Consider the following 27,219-nt stretch of genomic DNA (forward strand, 5'->3'; position numbering starts at 1 on the left):
ATGGAAAAATATGTGTGCTGTGTGGGTATTAATGTGAGGATGTGTGTGAAAATGACCAGATGTGGGTTTTTAGCCATGAGTGTGTGAGTTTTTTCTATGTTAAATGTTGATTTTATTATGTAGAGCACTTTGCGTTACAATTGTATGAAAAGTGCTATAGATGATGCCTTCTCTCTCCGCCAGTCTGTCTTGTCACCTGTTTTATTTCCCTGAAGTCTGCCTCTGCTTTGCTTTACTGTTTTTCTTTATTTTTTCCTTTTAGTTTTGAGTCTGTAGATATCCTTTTTTGCAGCAGTTTTGTTTAAATTAAAGGACTTTGTCCTGCTTCTCAGGTTCCTTCATTTAGGTCCTCGACCCCTGGATTCATATCAACACAACCTAACAACAAAAGATCAAATGCTTGAAATCCTCCTCTAAAATCACTATCTGAAGATCAAAAGTTAATTATGACATTATTCTGGGACAACAATGTTCTTTATGTTGGGATTAATAAAGTTGAAAAATACCATCTTCTTATTTAGAAAAAATTTAAATAGGTGTGTTAACGCTTTAATTCATCTTGTCTTAAAAAATATGTATGTTTTTTTTAAGATGGTATGAATCAACTTGACATCTTGATACACTGATGTTTGTATTTTCAAGTTCACATAATCTTTAGGAGAACTTAAAAATGAGAGTATGGTTCATTTGATCGCAGCTCTGTTCTGCTTTCGGGGTTGCTATCCTGATTGTTGGGGAAGGTCCGTAACTGACAACTAAGCCAAGGTTCTTATTATAGCCACCAATGTGTCTGAGAGCCGGCAAAGATGAGAGGCTGACCAATTCCCAACTGCCTGTTTCAGCCTGCAGCCGCATTAGGACATAAATAAAGCTTGCATTCAGATAAAATTAGCTTTGTTATCTCAAAATAATGGAGTGATTACATTTGCGATCTCTACACATCTTTATTGAAACTTTTTTCTTTCTCAGCCTCTCCTTTTACTAAGAAAAGGGTACTCCCCTTCGGTTATTGGGCCACAGTGTCACACCAACATGCATATACATGGCATCCGTGACAACTGTAGCAGTTGATCAAAGCTGAAAATGTCAGATGGCAAATAGAGTAGCCTGATGTTTTCACTTACATCTCCAACAAGACTTTACTGGAGCAGCTGTCGGCTGCAGCCTGGAGGTGAAACTCAGCCTCTCCCCTTTGCCTTCTATAAGAAGATATCTATTCTAATAAATCAAAGCTGAAACCGAGTCTTCATTTAGAGTTCAAATATAAATCCTTGCTCATAATCAGGTGTTTTTACGTAAATATTCCCTGGCAAGTTCTCCCCGATTATCCTGTGATTGAAGCAACAATTTCTTTTCAAGTGAACAGAGATTTTTCTGGTCTTTGGAGGTGTGTGTGTGTTGGGGGAGGGGGGGGTTAGATTCATCAACTTAAGGTAAGATATCAATATTACCTAATTACCTATTATCAATGAAAACTGTTTTTCATTGCCTTAAAACGAAAAAAAAAAAAATATATATATATATGTATACACTAACAGTCAAAAGTTTGGACACACCTTCCTTAAAAGATCAAATTGTTAAAGGTATTGTATTCCTTACAAAGTAACTAGTTAACTATCTAATGGATGGTAAAAAAAACAAAAGATCATATGATTTATATAAAAAGAAGATACTATGCCTGCAGACGTAATAATTAGGTTTTTGTTTTAATTTTGAATTCAGTACCCCGCTGTAACCATGTAACCGTCATTTAGCCAGCATCATATCACACCGTCAACAGTTGCAAAACAGTATCACATAAACTACATCCTGACACAAAAACCTTTATTGTTTGTTCTCATTTCCTTAAAAATGCATGTGTGTGTGTGTGTGTGTGTGTGTGTGTGTGTGTGTGTGTGTGCGCGCCTGTGTTACGCAGTAGGACAGAAATACTATAAAGATGAGCCTACAAGTGCATTTCTTTGCAGCGTGATCAGAAATCTTACAAGACAAAAACTCTCTGAATACAGGGGCAGTGCACACTGAAGTAAAGCGAATCAAGTTAATCAACAGCAACACACCGAGTATGACCCAATCTGTTTCTTTACACATATAACTGTAACAGTCTATCTAGCTGAAGTAAGAAATTCATTAGTTCAATACATCATCCCTGAGCAAATGGAAAGCAAACTACCCAGGCAGGCTGTGTACACAATGTTCACACACTGATACAGCACATTGGGAATTGGAATGTTCTGGCATTACTGTGGCTGTTTCCATTTATTCTTATATACATCTACTGCAAGTCATGGTGTGATTGTTGCACACCGAGGCAGTATTTCAGAGCCATGAATGCACACTCACACTGCAATGTGCACATTTATCACTTGACATACATACAAACTTGACTGTGATACGGTGAAAGTATTTCAATTGGAGCTGATAGGGCTTCAGACTATCAAAGATGTACAAGTTAAGTTAGCACCATTCGTGTTAAGTTACAGTTAAAGCACATCAATTCTAATATAACAAACAGCCACACACATTACTCCATTTTTGCAAACAATTTTGGAGACAAACATTATTTTTCTCAGAGTAAAAGGAGTTCATTTGCAAAACACTACTTCACAACCAATAACATAATAACCTTATTTTCAATACTGTGAGTCCGTACAATACTGAGCATCTATAAGAAAAAGGAATTACTTCTTTTATTGGGCAAAGTCAAAGAAAGACCCCTTAGAAAGAATACCAGCACAGGCCACAGTCCTCAGACTTATTGTAAGAGCAGAAGTGACTTTTCAAATACTAAGTATTATACTTTAAAATGTAATATTGCTACATTTGTCTTCAACCATTTTTTTCCAGGGAAGAAGAAGATGTTATTTTAAAGTGTATTTTTGTCTTCCATCGTCTCAAACCTTTCTACTTTTCTGTCACAGAAGGGTGCAAGAAAAAGGGAATCTGACCTTTCAGTGTTCCTGCCGTCTGAACAGTCCTGTGGGGAGATTGTCCTTTTTCTCAACCACTGAACAACATTTAATTTGCTCCATCGTGCTCATTGTTTAACTGAATTACACTCCTGACCTCAAACAGGTGTGGTCCTACGGTTCGCTCCATCTTTTGCATCTTTCTGGAAGCAATTGTGGACTTGCAAGAAGTCCCTCTCAGGGCTGTACGGCCCACTTCCACCCTTCAAAGGGTCTCTGCTGAGGGTGTACATGGATATATCTCCCATCGGCAGACCCATCCCCAACCCTCCCCGGGCTGATCCTCCACCAATTTTCATTCCCACCGGGGACGGCTCACGAGACGGGTCGGACGATCTTGAGCTGGAACGTGAGCGCCTCCGTCTGTAGCGGTAACTTGGAATGCGAGAGTATGGAGAAGAGGAGGCGGTGGATTTCATGAAGTCACGCTTGGCTTTAAAGCGTGTCTCTTTGTTTTTCTCAATGTAAATGTTGACAGCGAGGACACCCACTGACTCGGCCACGATGAAGGAGAGGGCACCGAAGTAGAAGGACCAGCCGTAGCTGTAGTGGTTCTTCTTGTCCTCGTCTTTCTTGTCACTGGGATCGCCGGCATTGCTGGAGATGTACACAATGATGCCAATGATGTTACTCAGGCCTGCAGGGACGAACGTGGAGAAGCAGATATACGATGAGAGAAATAGTTTATGTAGGGTTAAAGAAAACCAGATTAAAAAAAAGACATTGCTGTGCCTGAGGATTATCGTGTAGTGTTTATTCTGCTGCCTCTCTTATTTTGTCACAAAACTATGCAACCGTGAGCTCCAAAAGATTTAAGAAAATTCTCTTACAGTGCTATGTATCCAAAAAAAGATGAAAAAAATGAAGAAACAAACAAGAATACAATCTGTTTGCTTATGTATTCTCTCTTTTAGTGTGTTGCTCTGTATAGAGAACATTTATTGGCCCAGTTTTTCTTTTTATCTGTGGGGGACTGTCAGTCTCATCCTACCTGCAGCCACAAACAGGATCCCTGCACTGAGCAGGATGTTGTTTCTGCTGTTGTAGATGCGTCCAACCCCGACACTCAGACCGCCCAACATCAGAAGGATGGTGCTGAGAATTGGAAAGAGGCTCGATGCACGCACTATACCTGTTCACATGAGATAGAGACAAAGATGTCTTGCTGTCAACAGCCAGTGTTACAGGCCAATATTAGCTTATCACATGTAAACTGAGTCTACAGAGCATGGCTTATGAGGATGGAAATGCTACAAGTTTTGTACAAGCTGCAGCACTAGAAAAGTAAGCAGAACACATACTTACAGGCACATGAGAAGAATGCACACACACACACACACACACACACACACACACACACACACACACACACACACACACACACACACACACACACACACACAATAAGACATTCTGATTTTTCCTCCACAGTAATATTTTAAGTGGCATTAGTCAATATATACATATAGTAAATATAGTAGTTGACTTTTACTTGACAGGAATTTCCTAAAGTAATGTTCTGCCAACTTGTTCCTGGAGTAGCTAAATGTAGATTTGGAAGAATGGCGTTCTGCTATCAGGCACCGTTACTATGGAACCAACTTCCAGTTTGGGTTAAGGAGACTGACACGACCTCCACCTTTAAAACCAAACTTAAAACGTTTCTGTTTATTAAAGCCTCTAGTTAGTGTAAACTTTAGTGTGTTAGGGCCAGTAGTCATAGCTGCAGCTGCAGGACGAGACTAAAGCAGCTGGTCTTAAATGTAGCTTTATCCTAGATATGCTGCTATAGAGCTACACTGCAGGGGGACAATAACATGATCTACTGAGCTGTGCCCCTCATCCCTCCTTCTCTCCTGTTCTCCGTCCTTTCCTCAGATCAACCCTCAGTTATTAATTAGAAGTATCTAATAATTAGAGGTATCTTATACAAATATTTGTTCTCCATTGTTTTTGTAGTTTGTTGTGCTGGTCTGCTCCCTCCTTTTTCTTCTGTGGATGTTTATAGTCCAGAGCTTCAGGAGCTGCATGCTGACCTGCAGTCCCCCCTCTGACTATCCCAGTGTCTGCTGTCTACATCTGTTTATATAGTCATCCCTGTAGTACAACTAACCATGTATCAACTGCTTTTTGCTTCTCCTTGGAGGGTTTTTGGGAACGTCTTTAAATTAGGTTGCACTGGTGCATCCCTACGGAGGAGTATTAGGACCATTGAAGAGAAGAAATAGAATTGTGAAAAAAAATTCAGAATTAAATTCTTTTTTTTTTCTTCAGTTGATACTGATACTCTGATACTCTTCCATACATCCCCTTTGCATTCTGATATGTCTGAAAAAAATAATGAAAAAAAACATGGTGACAATGTAAAATGACCAAACAGAGCTAATACTGTTTCTCTACCACAGGATGTTATTAATTGCAATTAGAGATAAAATAACATGAATGGTAAAGCTTTACATACCTAACCTTGAAACAGAAGATATTTTAAAGCACATTATTTTATGGAGTATCATCTTATTTTGCTACACTGAATTTTTTAATAGATAAGAAAAACATCAATTAGTTCAGCTGAAATATAGGTTTGTTCCTCTGACTCCCTGCCATCATCGCTTACCTCTTCAGTATTTGTCCCTTTTTCTGAACCTGATACCCTCTTGTCTTCATCCCTCACACCACTGTCTCCTTGTACGTCTGCCTCACTCTGTAGCTGCTCTGTTTGTCCCTCAGTGGCCCCAAACAGGCCTGAAACTCAGACCTCACCCGGCAACAAAATAATTCTATTTTATGATTGGCTGAGAAATTCTCTTTTATGATTGGCCGATAGGTTGGTAACTCAAGACAGCTGCTCTGAGATGTATGAGTGATCAACACACCACATGATGATCTGCCTTTTGGAAATTTCTGTGCAGTAAAGTTAATGATTTTTCCGCACGAGCGTGTAAACTTGTCGAAATGCACGAGTCTCAATCTCAGTGCGTGAGGCTTAAGAGCCCTGCCATATACCAACAATTCAGATATAACAACCCGTTCTGACTAGCAATTAACAAACGTACTAAACAGTCGCCTTTGGCGGTTGATTCCCTGTTGAATTTAACTTTTTTGAATAAATTTAACTTGACTTGAACTTAAAAACAAGTAAAAATATCACTGTGGGCTGAGGAGACTTATTTAGCCAACAGAAGTTTGCCAGCTCGCTCTCTCCACTGCTGCCTGGGTCCTCTTATCCACCCAGCAGCACCAGGGGGTTCATAACACAGACTCACAGCATGTGGGGGCACTAACTCTTTTAGGGGCCAAAGACAATCTTTTATAGTTACAAAAAAAATGAATGCCTTATTTCAATGCATTGGGTGCGTTTGAGTTGAGGGGGGCAATAGGGGGGGGCAAGGCTCTTGATTGGGGAGGGGCAAGTGCCCCCCTGTAGATCCGCCCCTGTGTCTGTGTCTCTCCTCTCTCTGTTCTTCATTCTCCCTTTCTGATCTACCTTTTCCTGCACTACCTGGCTGGCCTTCTGCAGGAGGGGCCCCTTATGATCAGGTCATGCTCAAGGTTTTTCTTCCCTCTTGAAGGGAGTTTTTCCTTGCTACTGTTTGGCTTAAGGTTTTTCTCCCACTAGGAGAGTTTGTACCTGCCATTGTTTAATAATTGTTCGGTGGTCGTGTTCTGGGTCTCTGGAAAGCACCTGGAGATAAATTGTGTTGTAATAGATGCTATATAAATAAAATTGAAAATTACATTTGAAATTGAAGATAGTCCTGCTTAGCTCTTCAAACAAAGTAAAGGTATATGCATATTATCTTAAAACATTTGCATTTTCCTACTGATTTCATCTAAAAATACTCACCACCATTTCTTTACGAGGGCTTTCGCTTTCTTTCTTTTTTAAACACGTGACTAATGTCAAAGGGCTTTTTCTGAAGAAACATAGAATCCATTGGCTGGTGGTTTTCAAATTAAAATGTTGTTGAAATTCCTCTGTTGCATGTAGGGATATATTGAATATTTGTGTGTTTTGCTTTGGTTTTCTGAACTTTAGATGGATGTAATTTCTATCATGTTTACAATTTGTAATGATTTGTATTATATTGATTTATTTTATATTTGTATCATGTTTCTGGACCAATTGCCATAGACCTGACAGGTAAATGATTTGCACTTATATCACACATTTTTTTGTCTTGTTAAATTTTTGCAGCAGTTAATATTTTCAGAACATTTACCAGCCACACATGTTCAAATGCTCAGAGCAGCAGCTCTTTGTATTTAGACATGTAAACGTAGTAAAAAATCTGATGAAGTTCTAGCTGACCATCTGAACATGCAAGAAAAAGCAACTTTGTACGCGGTGTGGCTGTTGGTGCCAAATGGGCCAGTCCAAGTAGAAAGTGGATCCCCAAAAGGCCCACCAAAATGTGATAATAAAAAATGTTGCCTGGTTTAATGAGTCTTCATTTCTTCTAAAACATTTGGATGGTTTGATCAGAATTTGGCATCAACAGTTCAGCCTATAGGTGGTATAGTGGTGTGGGGGTTATATTTTGTAACTTGTTTAGCCCCTCTGCACTATCTGAGTGAGAGTACCAGTCTAAATATTGTTGCAAGTCCACCCCTTTATAACCACAGTGAACAATTTTAATGGGGAAATATATACATATATGTTATTCTTATTCTAGTATTGTTATCAATAATTGTCTGTCCCTCCCTCTCTTTCTTCATGACATAGAATTTTGTTTTTTCCCTTTAGAAAAGGCTGACTCTGGGGAGCTTAGTTGTTTCTGTCCCAGGCCCATAAAAGGGGTCATACGTTGTAAACCAGGTCACAAGTAATAAAAGTCTGCAACTGTTTAGAGCTCTGGACCCCACGTGACCTGGTTCGTTTACAGCGCTATTTTGGCAGGAAAGAGAACCGCTCGTGCACTCAATAATACTGACCCTTACAAAGCTCCTGGAGTACTTTTATAAAAGCATCAAAATGCAACAGAGCTGCCCAACCTCCAACATCCGACATCTACGACTACCTGATCAACTTTCCTTCGTCCTACTCCGGGGATTCTCTTAAAAATTACAAAAGCCTGGAGGGGTATGAATTGATTTGTGGATTTGTGAACAATATTCAGCTTTGGACTCTGTCAGCAAAGGGTTATTTTATCATGAATGTAAGGGTAAGCAGCACTTCATTCATTAAATTAACGAAGGCGCTAAAAAAAGGCACAACACCAATGCAGTCAGTGTAGGCTAATGTGCTCGGCACGTTCATTAGAGTTAAATGTTACGTGGATTTTCAACGAAGAAATTACTGTGTGAATTAAAGTTTTAAGGCACCACCTCATACATTAATTGCATACATCTATGATAAATAGTTATCATGCAGGTGCCTTTTTATTTATTTATTTTTGGTGAGTTATTCTCAAAAACTGAATGACCCTCAGTTGAAGGCATGGGTAGTGTTCAGAGAGGATAGTGTTGTGCCTGGGGCCCACTGCAACCGCTCAGCTGGATTCTGGAGCTGGAGCTTGTGTCAGCTGTCTTTGTTGTGCGTTTTATGGCATACATTTGTTCATCTCGCCTCTATGGATCTTTAGGAATAAAGATAAAAAGCTCTATCAGTTCCCCTTTTTCTAATATTCTGGCATCCCGGTGCACAACAGCTTTCTGGCATCGTCTCTACCGTTTACTGGCGCAGAAACGTCATTCTCACCCGCTTCAGCTTTACTGCCAAAATGGCGTTGCTTACATTCTAGAATGTTGCTTTATGAGAAATTCTGACGTCACGGTCCGGAGCTCTATAGAGGATGTTGTAAAGAGATAGTGGTCTCTGGTTTTGGTTTACTGTATGCTTTGTTTGAGTGTGCAACTTTAACTGACTTCTTCTTTCTCTGTTGAGATGAGGGTTATATGGGGAGTAGGAATGGGCGATATTTTACCGTTCACGATATACCGTCAAAAAAATTCCTCACGATAAGAATTTGTCATCTTGCGGTAAAAACAATAAATTCCTGTTGATGATGTTTTTGTGTAAAGCTGATTTTTGGAAGGAAGGAAGGAAGGAAGGAAGGAAGGAAGGAAGGAAGGAAGGAAGGAAGGAAGGAAGGAAGGGAGGGAGGAAGGAAGGAAGGAAGGAAGGAAGGAAGGAAGGAAGGAAGGAAGGAAGGAAGGAAGGAAGGAAGGAAGGAAGGAAGGAAGGAAGGAAGGGAGAAAACAAGGAAAGAAGGAAGGAAGTGAGAAAAGAGGAAGGGAAGAAGGAAGGAGAGAGCAGGAGGAAAGAAGGAAGGAAGGGGAAAAAAGAAGGAAGGAAGGAAGGAAGGAAGGAAGGAAGGAAGGAAGGAAGGAAGGAAGGAAGGAAGGAAGGAAGGAAGGAATGAAGGAAGGAAGGAAGGAAGGAAGGAAGGAAGGAAGGAAGGAAGGAAGGAAGGAAGGAAGGAAGGAAGGAAGGAAAGAAAGGGGAGAAGGAAGGGAGAAAACAAGAAAAGGAGGAAGGAAGGGAGAAAAGAGGAAGGGAAGAAGGAAGGAGAGAGCCGGAGGAAAGGAGGAAGGAAGGGAAAAAAGAAGGAAGGAAGGAAAGAAAGAAAGAAAGAAAGAAAGAAAGAAAGAAAGAAAGAAAGAAAGAAAGAAAGAAAGAAAGAAAGAAAGAAAGAAAGAAAGAAAGAAAGAAAGAAAGAAAGAAAGAAAGATAAATTCCCGTTGATGACGTTTTTGTGTAACAAATATGGCGGATCTAAGAGCGAGATAGATTCATAGTTAAAAAGGTGGAGTTGAATTGGTATTTTTTTTATCGTAATTTTTATCGTTATCGGGATAAATGCCAGAAATTATCGTGATACATTTTTTAGTCCATACCGCCCATCCCTAATGGGGAGGGGGTCTTCTTCCCCTCAGACACTGTTATAAAACAAAAAGGCAATATGCTGTGGTTAGAGCACTTCAGACAGTGTGTATGAACTGCTCTCCTTGCAAGTAAAATATTATTTCTTTTGCTAATATTCAATCCGAGTCAGTTTGATCACAGTGGAACACACCCATGTCAAATATTCTCAAACTGGTTTCTTCAACATGAAAATTTAGTCACTGTACTTGATTGCCCTCCGCAATAATCAGATGTCTAGCCATCAGAGCACATGTGGGATGTGGGGAAAGCACCTGGATGTGCAGCAGGCGAACCTGCAGGGACCTGTGAGAGGCTATCATTTCAACATAGACCAAGATCTCTGAGAATACTTCCAGAAAAACTGTGCCACCAAGAATTAAGTGCGAGATATAGCTTAAACTGCCTCTTTCACAACATTAGTCATACGTTTGCAAAGCATTTGAAAAAATCCCTGATGACAACGTGTTCCATGTCTTCTGGCTTCCTGAGTAAGAACGCTATGTCATCACAACAACATCACTGGGCCGTTGCAGTGATGGTCCTTGAAAATAAATTAACTTTGAAGTTGTTGAAATTGCCGCAACAGGGGGGATCAGGCCCTGCAGAAACTGCAGAGATCAACCGTAATACATTTTTAAAAAGTTTATTCTGTAACTGAAAAATATAGCACTCAAGGTTTTCGTCAAAACTGTATCATTTAATAGGTCCTAATCCTCAGTTGTTGATTTTGTGAGGTTTTTTAAAAGAAAAAAGAAGGAAGAAAAAGCTTTGTTTTATAAAAAATTATCTGATATTTTCAGAGTTAGTGTTGCTCCAGCCTTCCTGAACTGATCAGTGTGCAAGGATTGATGTGCTACATGTCGTATTGATATATTGCTTTCAAGTTCTCGGTTATAATCATACAGCCATACTAGAGAATAAACTTATTTATAAAAGGGGTTCATAGGTTTATCTCTTGTTGCTGTCATAATTAGTCATAACAGTATAATTTAAACACAGAATTGAATTCATCGTTATATTTTTTCTTACAAACAACAAAAATGGCAAACACATTTAACCCTTAACCGTATTCAGTCAACAGAGTATGTAAAAGCTTTTTTTGTCACTAAAAAGTCTGCTTTATACATGCAGAGTGATTAGAAGGCCAAGTGAAATTGTTGTGCATCCTAAATGTTCCTGAAATAGCTGTCTTTATAACGTGAATATACTGTATGAATTGGGCTATTTTCTTTCTTTCCTAAGTCTTTATTGAGCTACTTGAGTAAAATATGAAATAGGATCTTACAGCTTTCATAAGGGTAAAATCCCTATTTTACGTCCTCATGCACAAACACAACACACTTCATTAACAGCAGAGCTGCTATTACTGTCATGGCATCATGCATAGGGAGAGGATAGAGATGTCATGACACATTAAGTACCCTGGTGCTAACTCCATCATCACAGAGGAAAAAAAGAAGGGAGATTAAGGGTTGAAGTGTTTAGTGATGAAGAGGTTGCACTGACTTACGTAAGATGTACTCTGAACTGTCTGTATCATAGTCATTATCCTCTGGAAAATGATTGATTCGAAAACAGCTCCCTTTGTTGATACCTGTGAAGAGGCCAAAAGCACAGTGAGTGTGATCATGACTCAGTGTTAGCAACTGTTACACATATGAAAAAAAGACAACTGGTTGAATTAAAAACGATGCATCTTCAGCTCATAATGAAGTTTGGCTTGAAAAGCTTTAGGACGGAGATTATTAAAGGAAACACAGATCCATCAATCCTCCACTCAACATTCAGCTTTTATGGTCCTCAAATAAGGAAGTAGTTGAAAAATTGAGTGTTTTTTTTTCAAAGTATATCTAAACTTTATGTGAAATTCCCTCTTCTCACCTCTAACCATGTCAGAAACCATTTGAAGACAGGCTGGTGTGGATCTGTGGCTCCAAGGGGGCTCGGGCCCTCAGGCACGTTCTATTCAAAGACTCACTGAGAAAATCTTTTCTCAACTTTCAACAGAATAAAACATTGGAAGATTATGAATATTGAAAAGTTAGACTTTGAATTAAAGCTCTAACTCCTGATTTGTTCCCACTTCATGTAATTTCTTACTTTGTTACTGTGTTAGTTACTCTTGAGCTATTTTCACATTCATAAGACACATTTAGGGTATCACTGGCACTGGTAACATATGTGTGAGATCATTTACACGTGTCAATGAAAGAAAAAAGCTTGGACTGCCACTCTCAGATATTTTTTTAAAGAGAAGAACATTTACAAATATTCTATTTTTATTTAGTTAGATAGCGTGTGTGTTGAATAACATAGTGGTCTTTCTATGAACTAACTGGCTATGTAGCAAACATTTCAATCCAATACATTTCTTATGATGTCTTAAGAAATCATAGAATTCCAAAATTCTTACATGGAAATGTGGAGGACTAGAAAAGTTATTGTTTTTATTTTTTTTAAACTGAATACAAACTCCCCGGCCATCACCAATCCCGTCCACCATTAGCTATGGACAGTCTAAACGTCAGGCCAAGAACGGCTGTTCGGGGATATTGTATCAGGAAAGCTGGGTCAGAGGTCGGAACGGGAGGGATTACAGACTTTTTTTTGGTTCAAGTCTGGCAACAAAACTGCAATAGATCAAAATGGTGCTTTCGTGATTATATCACTCCAAAAAAGAACTCAACAGAGACTTGGTGGTGGCAAGCAACATAGACCCAGCGGCCCTATGGAAGACTAATGGTAACTTTTTTAAGAGGAGCCTCAGACTGATATTGTATGTTCTTAAAGTAGTTAAATACAGTATAGTTAGCATTATATGAGAAAATGTTATCAGTTCCTGTGCAAAGACATTTTGACAGATGTTAATCAAACTTGGTAGGTTTCAAAAGTTTTATTAAAACAATCAGTCAGTACGTTTACATGCATTAACCAAATTTTTGCCTTAATCCGACCGATATCGAATTTTTAAAAGCCACAACCCACGCTTAGCCGAGCTACTGACTGCCCCGGGACTCCACCTTCCGGAAGTGACGACACCGCGAAAGCAAGAATATCAACACAGTGGGAGAAGTGTGTGTGGCGCCACTTAGCATCACGGAGCCGAACGCACCTCACTCAATAATCGTTTGTCTCCCCGCGCATGTATACTTTCTCAAAAACTCCAGTTTAATCCTTAGCTAGATTGTTGCCAATAGCTTGATTAAGATGTGCATGTAACTGCACTGACTGTGCCAAGTTTGGTGTTAAAAGAGACACCAGGTCAAATTTACATAAATTGCCAAAAACAATGGGTTTAACATCAAAATATCAAGAAAAGTTACACAGGCAAATGTAGCCACTCAAGGAATCAATCCTGAAAGGTTCAGCTCATTAGGACAATGGATTTTGTAAAGATTTTGGTTAAGAGATTTTACTAGGGAGGAAGAAAGGTCCCCAAGACTTAGATATAAAAGAAATTATGTGTGTGTGTGTGTGTGTGCGTGCGTGCGTGTTTGTGTGTCTATGTGTGTGCGTGAACGTGTGTGTGTATGTGTGTGTGTGTGTGTGTGTGTGTGTGCGTACCCTTGTTTCAGAAATGCTTAACTCCTGAACCCCGGCTCCAAAAATTCTGAAAAAAGACTGGGATGACCAGGGAATTATTTTCCAAATGATGGGAATTATTTTCCAAATGATAATGAAGAATTAAAAATCATTATGTTAATTTTGCATGTCATAGCTGTAAATTTCAAATATTCATTAAAAAAAATGGGTCTATAGACCATAAAACTCATGTGTTTTTTTTTGGCGCGCCTCAGATTGATATTTACTGAATAAAAAATGTATCAAAAAATGTATCATGCATTTTATACGTTTTTTTTAAATCCATGTGTGCTGATGCTTTAACCAATCTTCACCAAACTTCAGAGACTTGACATTACCCACCCGACAATCACTGTGGGAAGTTTGATGCCAATAAAGTAATGTGTTACAGAGACACACATGTGGAGCTAATTTGCTAATTTTTCAACAGATATGGCACAAAACATCAGAAATCAGAAATTGCTTTATTTCGCCAAATGTACAATGTACACAAGAATTTGACGTGTTAAAAAAAGCACTACTAATTAATTAAATTAAAAAATAAAATAACTAATTAGAAATATAAAAAATATAATAAGTAAGCAAAAAATATATCATATACATGTAAGTATATCATATGTACAATCACCAGGAGTATTTACTGGATGGCAGGAATGAAAAATGAGCGCGCCTCTACTCGCCACGCCCCCGTTTTGCGCTTTTACACTACGGGTGGAGGCGGGTGGAGGCGTGCCGAGTAGATACTTTTTCTGTATCTATTCTGCCGAGTTTCTAAGGGTGCTGAGTCGGCCCTGGATCTGACGTCCTCATCCACCACGCCACTGATTGGTCGGGGGGCCGTCAGACGTTTGAATCAGGAAGCGCAAGAGCAGCTCGCGGCTTCCTCATTTTATCCGACAGGCATTGGCAGCGCAAAAGTCTGTTTGGTGATCCAACTCTGAGGTGCAGATGTTCATAAACCTGGTGGATCTACCAGGCGCTCGGTCACTCGCGGCTCCCAGCTGATTTCTTAGTAGCGCCGACACAAACAAAAACTTTTAAAAAGCATCGCCGGTTGAAGCTTCTTTCACTCTCATTTTTTAACTTGATATCGAACACATGCCACAGACCAAGCAGCGCATATATCATCTCCTCCAGGTTCTACATGTAGTGTTTAGTGTTGTCTTCTCCGTTTGGATCGCACAATCAAATACGTCACAGCAGCTTCGCTACAACCCGCCCACTTCTCATCTGGGTGTCTAAAAACAAACGAGGACGAGGCGAGTGGAGGCGAGACGAGTCGAGTCGCGCTGAGTAGGTACTAGTATAAAAGCGCCATAAGTGTCTTTTAGAAGCGGCTGGGCTGAGATGCCTTTATTTAAGAGGGTGGTGGCCTGGGGGAAAAAACTGTTGAAGTGCCTGGTGGTTTTGGTTCTGATGGACCTGAACCTGTGATGGGAGGGGAGTGAACAGGGAGTGAACTGGTGCAGAACACACACAGACAGACTGTTCGCACGATGCGCTCCATTCTGTTCTTGGTGTGGGCAGAGGATGCAGGGTACCACACAGTGATGGAGGAGGTGAGGACACTCAATGGTTGCTCTGTTGAAGTGGGAGCAACCCTTGGGGGAGACGTTCACCTTGCGGAGCAGTGTGAGGAAGAGCATCCTCTGGTGCACATGCTTGATGACCTTGCACAAGTGTGTCTCCCACTTGAGGTCGCTGGTGATGGTGGTTACCAGGAGCTTCACAGAGTTCACCACCTGAATTGAGCTGTCGATGAGAAGTGAGGGGTGGGAGGGAGAGTGTCTCCGGAAGTCCATGACCATCTCCACCGTCTTGTTGGTGTTGAGCTCCAGGTTGTTCTGTGTACACCACGCTGCCAGCTGTGACACCGTGTCCCTGAATGCTGTCTCATCATTGGACACTCAATAAAAAATGATTCCAGGATGCTGCAAGCGTGTTGGTGTAATATCACTGCATCCATGCACCAGTTAAGTAAAAAGACAAACCTCCTCCCTTCGATTACCCGTGTCCCGGTTGGCTCTGATCAGCTGGAATCCCGGCAACTCCACAGAGGTGTCGGAAACTCTGTCATGCAGCCAAGTCTCACAGAAGAAGAGAGCAGAGTTCCTCTAGAAGTTCTTGTTAGTCCGTAGCAGAATTTTGATTTTGTCCATTTTATGGCACAGAGAGCGTATGTTGGACATGCAGATAGCAGGCAGCAGAGTATGTTGTCCTAGGCAGGGCACTGGCCCGCCGGCCCCTGTAGCGCCGGGAAGGACGCACAATTGTTAGTCTGCATTTCAGGTTTCCTCCGGTGGGAACACACTCCTTTATTTCCTCTAAAGGAGTCTAAAAAGTGGGACAAAACTCAAAAAGTATAGATTCCCTGATGGATAGGAGGGTATTCCGGTCGAAGATATGCCGCATGGTGGCTAAGATGTACTATTTACACTAAAAAAATAACAAAAAGTATGGAGCGCTGTAATACTGTGGATGCCCGGATCGAGGTCAGACGCCACATGTCTGTGGAGTTGCAATTGGAGGAAGTCAAAGGCTTGTCATGATGGAAGGGATATATCCTGCAAATTTCTGCTCTGCAGGTCAAAAGGATGTTTAAAAAAAAAAAATCATATTCATGTGCTCATAAGTCCCGCCCCCTTTTGCCAATCAGGGCAATCTTTTGGAAGACATCTCAGAACATCTAGGATATAAACTACTCATGTTTGTAATATGTTATATAAATTAGATCAGACTTCAACATTTGTTTGGGACAGCTTTATTTCTTATTTATATGTTTTGTGATTCTTTTTTATTCGTGTTTTGGTGTTTTGGTTTCAATATTTGGCTTAATTTAAGCAACAGAGTTTTCTGCACTTGGTTAATCAAAAACCTAGTTGGTCAAAGATAGCAAGCAGTATTGTAGTCAAATTAAAACTCAACGCTTCACAACAATAATCCCTGGAGTTGGATAATATTGCGAAAATAGACAACATCCCACGTGAAGAAAGTGTGTGTAAATACTGAGGCATAACCTACTGAAAGCAGAGAAGAAGATATTTATTGGGATGTAATAGGGCTTGCCTGGTTCATGTTGTCTTGACTTTCCAGTTGGTTTCCAATCAGAAACTCAATGCTTTGATTCCCAGAACCTTCAGTACCTGTACATGTACTCTGCATTCTGTCAAAGTCAGTTTATTTGAAGTATATAAAGTTAGATAAATTAAAATAAACTTACACAAATACTGAAACATATTTTTAATATTATTATAGATTATGACTATTATTATTAATACTAAAATACATTTTGAATTGAATGATAGATGATATAACTGACTTATTATCTTAAAAAGGGAAAAAATACAATACTTTCCTTTTGTGATGAGGTGGCAAAGCCCTAGGAAAGTATCTTTTGTGTCTCCACAGTGTAACTTTCAGTTCAGTGAGTATGTTGCATACTGCTAAGGACTAGGTATGCTTGTAAATACCAGACACAGGATTCCAATGAATCTAAGAATCTGATAAATTTTCAAGGAAGTTGCAACATTTTTGTGTACCTTGGATGATCCACACATTGGTTAAGTTAAAGCAGCACAATGTAACTTTTCCACCTTAATATAATATTTCCAGAGTCATTGTGATGGTACATCAACTTCCAACATGTTTAATGAACCTCTGTCATGGTCTGAGGGGTCTGTATCGCCTTCACTGGCACTATGTAACTTGGAGGTGGATGGTAGGAACCCTGCCACACTACTGGTAAAGAACTACCGCTTTTGTCCAAAGGAGCGGCCAAACTCAATAAAAGCTGAAAGTTACATTGTGCTGCTTTAAGACATGCATTGTGTGGTAAGATATGCATACATACCAGTAATATTAATCTACACTAATACACATATCATGACACTAGGGCATAGTCAAGATTTTACAGCAAGTGCTTTTTTAGTGACGTCATAGCTAACACCATGTACTTCTAATTTGTCACTTGTTAAAGTTGTGATGTTTTGGCAAATGCCCCAAGCTGGGAGGAAAAGTACATTCAAGATAAGTAGGGATTAAGAGGTGAAACAACCTCAGTCAATTTGCTTCTCTCTTTTAAACTCCCTTTGAGTCTCATTCAGCTTACAACATCTTTTTAAACATTTTTAACAACACATGTGTCCATTACCAATTTCCCTACTGTGCTTTTCAATACTTTCTTCCGTGAACATGTCTCAGGTTTTTCTTGATTGAGTTTTGTAATATTCAGTGAAAAGAGGTGACTGTAGAGGTGACAACATGAATGAATCAAGATATGCACAGAAGGCCAGTACAGAAGTAATTGGGGGATGATGGTAGAGCAGAGATAGTGAGCTCACAAGGGGAAGCATCTCCCCAAAGCTTGTCTGAGAGACCGGAGCTCATCTTTTATTACTCAGCATAGTTTCTCCATAGCAACATCCTCCCAGCAACCCAGAATCACATTTCTTGCTCTGCTTCTCAGAAGATACCTTTGACATCTTACTAATGCATTCATCAGGCTAACACATTGCACTCACACAACCTTAGGCACTCTGTAGAAAGATACAATACATGTACATGCACACATACACAAAGAAATAACAATAAGAATAGACGAAAAGAAAAAAACAGAATGAAGCCATTATCAATGAGAGAAGCTCAATATTCACTCAGACAAAAAAACATTCGGACATCTGCAGCCTTACCCTTAAAAAATACAGGGGCATTATCCCGAAGTGAGAGTCGTTGTTATACAATAAAATATGGTATAACAAGTTTGTATAAAATATAATTCAGTAGCTGCAAACCAAGACCTTTTGTTTCTTTAAAAAGTTAACGTACACGCATGCTCACCAAGAAATCGTACAGTACAATATGTTGCACAAGCCACCTCACTCATACAGATGTATTTGAGGCAGATAAACAAGCCAAATTTCTTCTGTAGGGTTGGTCAACATCTCCAGAGGCTTACCCATTATTAATGCTGCTCAATTTATCTATTACAAACCTGTGGGTTATGTAGCTTACAGGCTGTGAAATCGTCTTGACATAATAAACAAATTATCCACAATGAGACAGATTTGTCAGAATGAGAATGACTGGACTGAGTTTTCAGGAATGCAATTTGTTTCTAAACAAGCACACATTTAGCATTTGAATATTGGTATAAGGGGGCACAACAGCCGGTTTATCAATAGACAAAAGAAAAAAGACCTTGTTTTATTTCCTTTATTCTCTTCAACAATGGGGGCAGGGTGGGAAAATGCCAATAATGCTAAAAAGCACTGTAAACTATATCAGCTTTATCTTGGTACAAAGCGAGAGGTTGAAGAAATGTGTCTTTCAGTAACTTTAAAAAAAATTCATTAATGCATTTTCCATACAAGGATGACTACGCCTGGACTGTGAGCTAATGACTATATTTATTTAGCTGCATATGAGACGAACATTTGGACAACTGTTGCCCTCTTCATTTGATTATGCATCACCAAAGATGCAACCGTCCTAAATTCTGCATAATCCATCAAATCCATCAAACAACTGCAATTAGTTCAGAACGCTGCTGCCTGAGTTCTCACTAAGACCAAGACAGTGGACCATATAACAGATTCAGTTCAATTAAATTCAATTTTATTTATATAGCATCTATTACTATACACGTTGCCTCTAGGTGCTTTCCAGAGACCCTTAATATGACCCCCAAGCCATTATTACATACAGTAGTAAATGGCAGGAAGAAAACTCCCCTAGTGGGAGAAAAACCTTAAGCCAAACAGGGGCAAAGAAAACTCCCCGTTAGGAGGGAAGAAGAGGGAACAGATTTTAAGATCCTGCTGTTGGTTTTATAAATCTCTGAATGTTCTAATGCCAAAATACATCTCTGATCTCCTGGTCCATTATAAACCAACCAAAACCCTCAGATCATCAGGGTCACACCTACTTTCTGAGTTAGAACCAAACACGTTGAGGCAGCGTTCATCTATTATGTCCCCCACCTGTAGAACAAACTCCCAGAATGTAAAAGGTTTGCTGAAACTCTCAGTTGCTTTTAGGCAAGGTTGGAAACTTTTTTACTGCCTATTTACTGCTGCATTTCAATAATCCACCATAATGCACTACAACCTTTATTTCTTGTATCTCATTTGTATAATTATTTTGTAACTTCTGTGTGTCTATCTTTAATTTCTGCTTTTAAATTCTTACTTTTTAATGCATTCAAAAACATTTGTATGTAAAGCACTTTGAATTGTCTTGTACATAAAATGTGCTATACAAATAAACCTGCCTTGCCATAGTCTGGAGTTCATCAAGCAAAGACTCTGATTCCAGTCACAAGTATTTGCTTGCAACACAAGCATTAAAAGCCATTCATTTTTGTCTCATTACTTTTTACTCTATGATCACTGTTTCTTTGATGTGCAAAAGGAAAATCAAAGATTAAAACATTTTTTACATGTTTCTTTAGAGACTGAGACTCCAACATCTGTTTAGCTGTAAAACATGATCAAGACACATGAACATGCAAAGGTGTCACACACCCTCTGCAAAAAAACACAATATCTGAACAAAAAATGCTAAAAGTGTGTCATAAATATCTGAGCTACCCTAAAATGCAACATTTTCCGTACACTTCTTAAAGTATATCGATTGAATGTCAGTTAAGATGAAGAAATAGTTCTCCGGGAGAGGATTTCAGCACCAGGCAGCGGACAGCGCTACAACAGGCAGGTTGTTGTTTGACGCTCAACTCACTCATTTCATTGATTTTCTTCTGATGAAGCAGTTACGAGCAGCAGCTTTCCAAACGCACCCACATAATAGCGATCTGTTGTCAAAGAGCAGGTCACCCGGCCCCAAACTGACTACGATTTGTTAAATATAATAGATAAGCAGGAGAACAGCTGAGAAAAGGCAACTCTTTTCTGTACAAACAACTCAATTATATGCGTAAATTGTGCTTCTGTAGACTCTAACACTGTAAAAGGAATTTCCTAGAAAGCTGCATGGGTCTAATTTGATGTTAGAAATAATTATTCTTACAATTGGTGATGCAGAACGTCATTATTAGTCTTTATGATCCAAGTGATTCAACAGGAACCGTGTCCATCCAATCCCTTAAAACGACATTTATTAACTTACAAAATGTTTAATGATGTCATCCCACTCGAATGGACGCAATTGCGGGGTTTCACCACACACACTCGCCAACATTCTTGTACAAGTTTTGTTTTTGCAGAAAAGAACAACTTGTTATTTCGAGTAAACAGATTTTCACACCATGCACCATGTCTGTTTTTCCCATTTTACTGCGCGCATTGTCGAGTAAAGGCTGATTTATGGTTCTGCGTTACACCGACGCAGACTCTACGCCGTAGGCTACGGCGTAGGGTCTGCGTTGGTGTAACGCAGAACCATAATTCAAGCTTAACCATCGTCAAGTGGCCAAAGACCAGTACTCGAGTTGAGGGGGGATGAGGGGGGATGAGGGGGGATGAGGGGGGATGGCATCCCCCCTGAAATAAAAACGGTAAAAATCATCCCCCCTGCCATCCCCCCTTTCCATCCCTGATGTTATTTCATCAATGATATGGTTTTACTGCTATTTCAACATTTAGAGTCATCACCAGAAAAATAACACCAGAAAAATAACTTATTTGACAATTTTCACCGGTTTCAAGTCAATTTTCACTTGAAATAAGTAGGAAAAATCTGGCAATGGGACAAGATTTATCTTCTCATTACAAGCAATAAAATCTTGTTCCACATGCAGATTTTTCTACTTATTTTAAGTGAAAATCTACTTGAAACAGGTGAAAATTGTTGTTTTTTCCAGTGATGAGTCTTGTTTTAAGTGTAATGAGATTTTTTTTACTAAAATGAGACATTTTAACTAGAAATAAGACAAATATTCTTGTTAAGATTTTGAGTTTTTGCAGTGATCAGTTTTACTTATCCTGTGAAGGACAGAATCATATTGATAAGTTCAGAAAACAGTTTTTTTATTTTTGTGTTTGGATGTATTTGATGTAAGCCCACTAGCCCAGTGGATATTTAAAGCTTACAGAAGGCTGCATTTATCTGCTGCTATGACATTCCTGCAGTATTTCTGCAGGTGTTTTGGTCAGTGCTATTATTTGTAATATATTATATTATTTGTAATCAGCACAAATTATCTGTCCCCATATGATAAAATCCACCATCCCCCCTGATTTTTTTTTACAACTCGAGTACTGCCAAAGACCATAGAAACACCCAAAAATAAATAAATATATAATAACAAAAAAAAAACAGGACATACAAACATCTCTCCGATGCGTAAAAAGTTTTAAGACGAACATTAATGTGCGCAACTTTCCGTTTACCTTCAATGCAGCAGATTCTCCACAAGCCGGAGTGCGTTAGGTCTCCCTTCACTCTCTTGGTTTGCTGGGTTTCGTCGGCGGTGACATTGGTGGCGTTGCAGATGTTCGCCCGCGTGTACAGCCAGTAGTCGGTGCCGATGGCGATGGTCATGAGACTGAAGGCGACGAAGGCCCCCGCGATGGCCAGCAAAGTCTGCACTCCACGGTCACACCATGCCATGGCGTCTCATCATGTGAGGATCCCAGTCTGTTTGCAGCTCGAGCCTGAATGTCACCAAACCACCTCCATCCTCCTTCAACAAAACTTCAAGCGGAGTTTTCTCCCTGCTGCAGAGATTGGATGACCGCAGCTCTGGTTCCATCCACTGGTGTGATCATGTATAGCAAAAGGGTAAAATAGGTCGCGCACATCCAATAGCTCAACAGGTGCTGGTCTCAAAGCATAGATCCAGGAAAAAAACAAGAGAGGAGACCGCACACTTTTGCTCCCTATAGTGCAGATTTTATTAGCACATCAAACGTCGTAACGTTTCGAGCGCATTTTGCTCTTCTTCAGACTGATTTTGGATACAATAGACGCCCCATTTTAAGCCCTCCCCAGGGGGTCACATGGTATAGAAAAAGAAAAAAAAATCATTCACAACACCTGGTGTGAAATAAAATATAACATAAATGTATCCAGATATCCAAACATCTTATAACTAGATAAAGGCCAGCTGGGCGTCATACATATCTAGTGATAAAAAAAAAAAGAAAAAAACAAAGGCGCCTCTTAGTTTTAGGATGGCTAAATTTTAAAGTTCGTACAAGGTTATATATATATTTTTTAAATGTAACACATTTCTGTTAAAAAGACTTACTCATAAATAAGAGTTCAATTCCTTATATCCTTGATATGAACAAAGGACAAATCCACCCATAGGTAATCGACAATAAATCATTATATAGAGGCAACACATGCAACTGATCAATAGGTAGGATCCCCACATGTGAAACAGAAATCACAACATGAGAGGTAATTACTCTATCGATCATCTGCAGGGTAACCAGGAATCCCCTTATGTAGGAGGGAACCGCAATAATAATACATACAGATTACCTAAAAATAATGCATACAAATTACTGAAAAAAACAAACAGATCCATCCTAGTCAAATATATGGTAATATCAGGGACATGTTATCATCAGGGACTTTTTCTATACCATGTGACCCCCTGGGGAGGGCTTAAAATGGCGCGTCTATTGTATCCAAAATCAGTCTGAAGAGCAAAATGATGTGCTAATACAGTAAAATCTGCACTATAGGGAGCAAAAGGGTGCGGTCTCCTCTCTTGTTTTTCCGTGATCATGTATAGCCTATCCCGCCACAGGGGGAGGACAGCAAAATACAAAATAAATTCATATTTTTTTTAACATTAAAGTTTTCTCAAAATCTGGCGTTTTAAAGAAATGATTACACGTTACGTGGCTCTGGTTTTTGTTCAAGTTCGGCTACAGTTCAGATACAGATGGAGCATCTAGACCACATCTTCCACGGCTCTTACCAACAGAAAACAGGGATGATTTCAGGGACTGGAGGATAAAAAAACATATATTCAACAATATTTATGATGCCAGCAGCACTCTGTGTTGCAAACAACCCCCCCCCCCCCCCCCCCAAAAAAAAAAAAAAAAAAAAAACAACCAAAAAATCTATGTACAGTGTTTATAATCAAATTAATTATGATGAAATTAATAAGTGAAACAACTTAGTACCCTACCAGGCACATAAGCGTGAAGCATACAGTATTGGATATTTGGTGTGGTAAAAAGAGAAAGGAGAAACATTTTTAGGAGCAAAGTGGAAATATCTTATTTGTAGCTGAGCTATCAGCAGATGATCCAGACTTGAAAGGTTCTCCTCTGAAGAAATATTTCTTTAAAGATCAATGTAAGCATCTTTGAAGTTGGAGTAGTCTGGGTGCAACATCACACAACTCATAAAAGTGGAAAATAAGACTCACACGTCAACAAACTCGTGTCAGTGTGCTGGATGCTGGAGGTTTCCTGTAGTCCTTGGTGGCAGTTGGTGTGTGTGTGTGCGTGTGTGTGTGTGTGTGTGTGTGTGTGTGTGTGTGTGTGTGTGTGTGTGTGTGTGTGTGTGTGTGTGTGTGTGTGTGTGTGTGTGTGAGAGAGAGAGAGAGAGAGTGTTTCTGCGGATTATCTTTAAGAAGGGGTCCCTTGTAAGTGATGTCCTGGTCCTTTCGAAAAAAGAGTCCTGAGAATCTTTGTCATATCTGGGTCTGGTCAGGATTCATACTGCAGAAGAAAAGGGAATGCAAGAAATATTTTGAAAATAACATGATGGAGAGGAGAAAAGAAAACAAGCAGCAATCGGAAACTACAATATAGGTAATATTGAATTACTTTCAAACTTTATATTTTTGAACAGGAAGGTGATGGTAGTAGTAATGCTCACTGGAGGTGCTTCATTCAAAAGGCTGAGAGTAGCGAGATCAGTGCAGAAATGTTTCATTTAATTTAATTTATTGATTCATTCCAGATATGTCAAAACCACTGCATATAGAGCATAACAACATTAACAGTAGTGAAAGATAAAGTTACATAGGTTGAGTTTATGATTTAATTTACTGTCATGTCATTTACATTTGTGTTTTTCAGTCATTAATCATTCATTTATAAAGGTGTTATTTGATAGGGTCCACTCTGCCTTTAAGGTTGCTCACGGTTACAGGTTGGGCGGAGGGATCGGTCTGTTCGACGACTAAGAAGAGAGAGAGAAAAGATTTATCTCATGCTATGCAATGTAACAACTTAAACAATAAAGTGTTCGCGAACATATAGAACCCCTTGTAAATAAATCTATATAAATAAATAAATATGTTTTAGAGGAATGTACACAAAATAAATCAATCTATAAAATCTATACCCAATGTGCACACACCCATCTATATATACATTCCTATATACATGTACATGCATAACAATACATAACAATACACATAAGTCCATAATTATACTATATCAAACAACCATATATACTGTACATATAAAGTAATAGTTTAGTACTAACCCTAACCCTAATAATAGTTTAATTCTACATGTTTGAATTGAAAATTCACATCCAACTACACACTGATACTCACATATACATTCACAGCCACATGCACATTCATACACACATGCAAAGTGCACCCTGAGAGCACAATGTCCAGGCATTTTCACAAATTGTTGCATTTTACGTTTACATTTTTCATCCAGCATGAAACCCCTCCCCTGATGTAATGCTCCAGTTTTTTTGATTAATATGCCATGATTTATTATGTCACGTGCTTTTTTAAGATCAATGAACACCCCAACGGTGAATTTATTTTTGTTTATGAAGCTGGTGCATTTTTCCATTATCTCTAGGACTGCCAACGATGTGGATCTTTCAGATCTGAATCCATATGGGCTTTCAGGAAGTATTTTGTGTTTATCAGTGGTTGAACAATCACCTCAATAACCTTTTTGACTATTGTCATATCTACGCCATCACATTCAGTTCACAAATAGTTTTTACATTTATTTACAATATCTATGATTTCACTCTCCTCCACAGCTGAGAGAAACATTGAGTTTGGATTTCTACTTATTAAAGTCTCGTTCCATCCATCAGCTGGTCCAGGATCCCAAATGTTTTCTGCTAGCTTTGGTCCAAACACTTACAAAATATTTGTTGAAATTATTAACCACATCATCAATATCATCAATATCATTAATTAATCATCAATATCATTAATTAATCGTTATTGGTAAAATATTGAGGATAATTTGTCCTGTCTGGAACTTTTCCTAATGACATCGTTCAATATATTCCAATAATACATTTTATTTATGTTGTTTTGATTCCAGTCTAATAATTTGCTATAGTATCCCTGTTTGCCATCTAGTTCTGGAAACATACAAGCAGAAAATACAAGTAGTACAAGTGTATGGGATAATGTATAACATATACACTTTTTAACTTTTCACTGTTTTTCTTGACTTTCTGTCAAAATCAATTGAAGTACTTTCTCACAATCATGTGGCTCATAAAAAATAAAAGTATGGTGTAAATCTCTGCCACAACCAGCAAGTCTAAATTTCAAGTTGCTAATTAAAATAAGTTTTGCCAAGTCCAGGGCTTTGTTAAGGACTTTGTTAAGGCCGTTGGCTGTTTGCAGTTGGGGGTCTTTTTTCACTGTGACACAGAGGGAGACCAGCCCTACTGTCCCACTTCATCTTTGTCTGCATATCTGTGATTCTTCCCTGTATATTGTAGCTGGCTTCCATGAATATTGTCCTTGGGCTAGCTTTTGCATATTTAACAGCTGTGTCTAACTGTTTCTACTTCCAAAGTCATTTTAGGCTCTTGAAGCTGCCTGCACTAAAGAAGCTGCTGTAATGAGAGAACATAGACTGCAGATGATGAATTTAATTATCATCATCATTATGTTTGAAAGTTTATTCTTCCTTTATTCTTCCACTTTCTTCACCTATTCCTTCTTAACTTGAGAGTCCTGGTGCAGCTTGCTTTCTCAGTCTGGTAGTTAATGTTTCTTTTTTTTCCAGCTTCCTTCTTTCTGTTAGTGTTTTTCTTTCTTTTGTGCAGTTGCAGCCTCTCCGTGCCCTTTCTGTACTTGTCTTGCAAATATGGCCCAGCATGTCTGAACCGCGATGTCTTTCCATGTGGTTTTGAGTAGCTGCCATAGCTTGGCATACCCAGGGAACAAGATGAAGCCTTCTGCCTGGCAGTGTGCCAAGACCTCTTTCAATTATTAACTTCAAGCATGATCGGAGAACTGAGTGGGTATTTTCTTTGAAAGGACTTTGGCAAATTCTGTTTAGTTTTGGCAAAATTGAAGATGGAAACGTTTGTATTTTTTTCTTTTAAAAATCAGAGAAGTGAGAGAAAATAAGCGCATTATCCTTTGATAAAAGCTTGTTAGAGGCAAAAAGTGAGGCAACATTAAAGCCATGAATATGAAGAGGACACAAAATATATTTCAGCTGAGACGTTCAAATATTGAGCTGCTGTCATGGAGCTGTTGGTCGGGCTGGAAATGTTATTTATTTATTTCTTTAGTCCCGGGTGGAGTGCTGGGCAATCTGTCCCTTTGGGGATGTGTTTGTGGCAGAGTCTTTGCTGTGCAGGGTGTTCTCTGCTCATCTGCTCATCTCATATCAAGTCTGCAGGGTTCATGTTTATGAGGCTGGCAGTTACAGCAGTTATCTGCCAGATTGCTGTCCTTTTTGAGCCTGAAACTATAGTGAGGGATGTTTGATCTGTTCTGAGGGAGCCTTCCTATGGTAGTGGAAAGCCCCAGCTGAACCAGTTGGTCCAGTTACCACCTGGAATTCAAGTAGGAATCACTTTTGCCCGTTTCCATCTTATCACTGTTATTAAACACCCATAACAATAGGCTATCTGTCTGGC

At 39.2% G+C, this 27,219-nt stretch overlaps 1 protein-coding gene across 1 annotated transcript; it reads right to left on the reverse strand.

The window, feature by feature from the left end:
* Positions 1-2,812: 2,812 nt before the first annotated feature.
* On the reverse strand, positions 2,813-21,981 carry LOC133452790 (voltage-dependent calcium channel gamma-4 subunit-like). Its single transcript, XM_061732438.1, has 4 exons — positions 21,762-21,981; positions 11,345-11,428; positions 3,961-4,101; positions 2,813-3,606 (listed from the first exon to the last, which is right to left on the reverse strand). The coding sequence occupies exons 1-4, from the start codon at positions 21,979-21,981 to the stop codon at positions 3,068-3,070; spliced, it is 984 nt and encodes a 327-aa protein (XP_061588422.1). The 3' UTR covers positions 2,813-3,067.
* Between the last annotated feature and the right edge of the window lie 5,238 nt (positions 21,982-27,219).

This window comes from Cololabis saira, chromosome 1 (assembly GCF_033807715.1).
Source record: "Cololabis saira isolate AMF1-May2022 chromosome 1, fColSai1.1, whole genome shotgun sequence".
Taxonomy (NCBI): domain Eukaryota; kingdom Metazoa; phylum Chordata; class Actinopteri; order Beloniformes; family Belonidae; genus Cololabis; species Cololabis saira.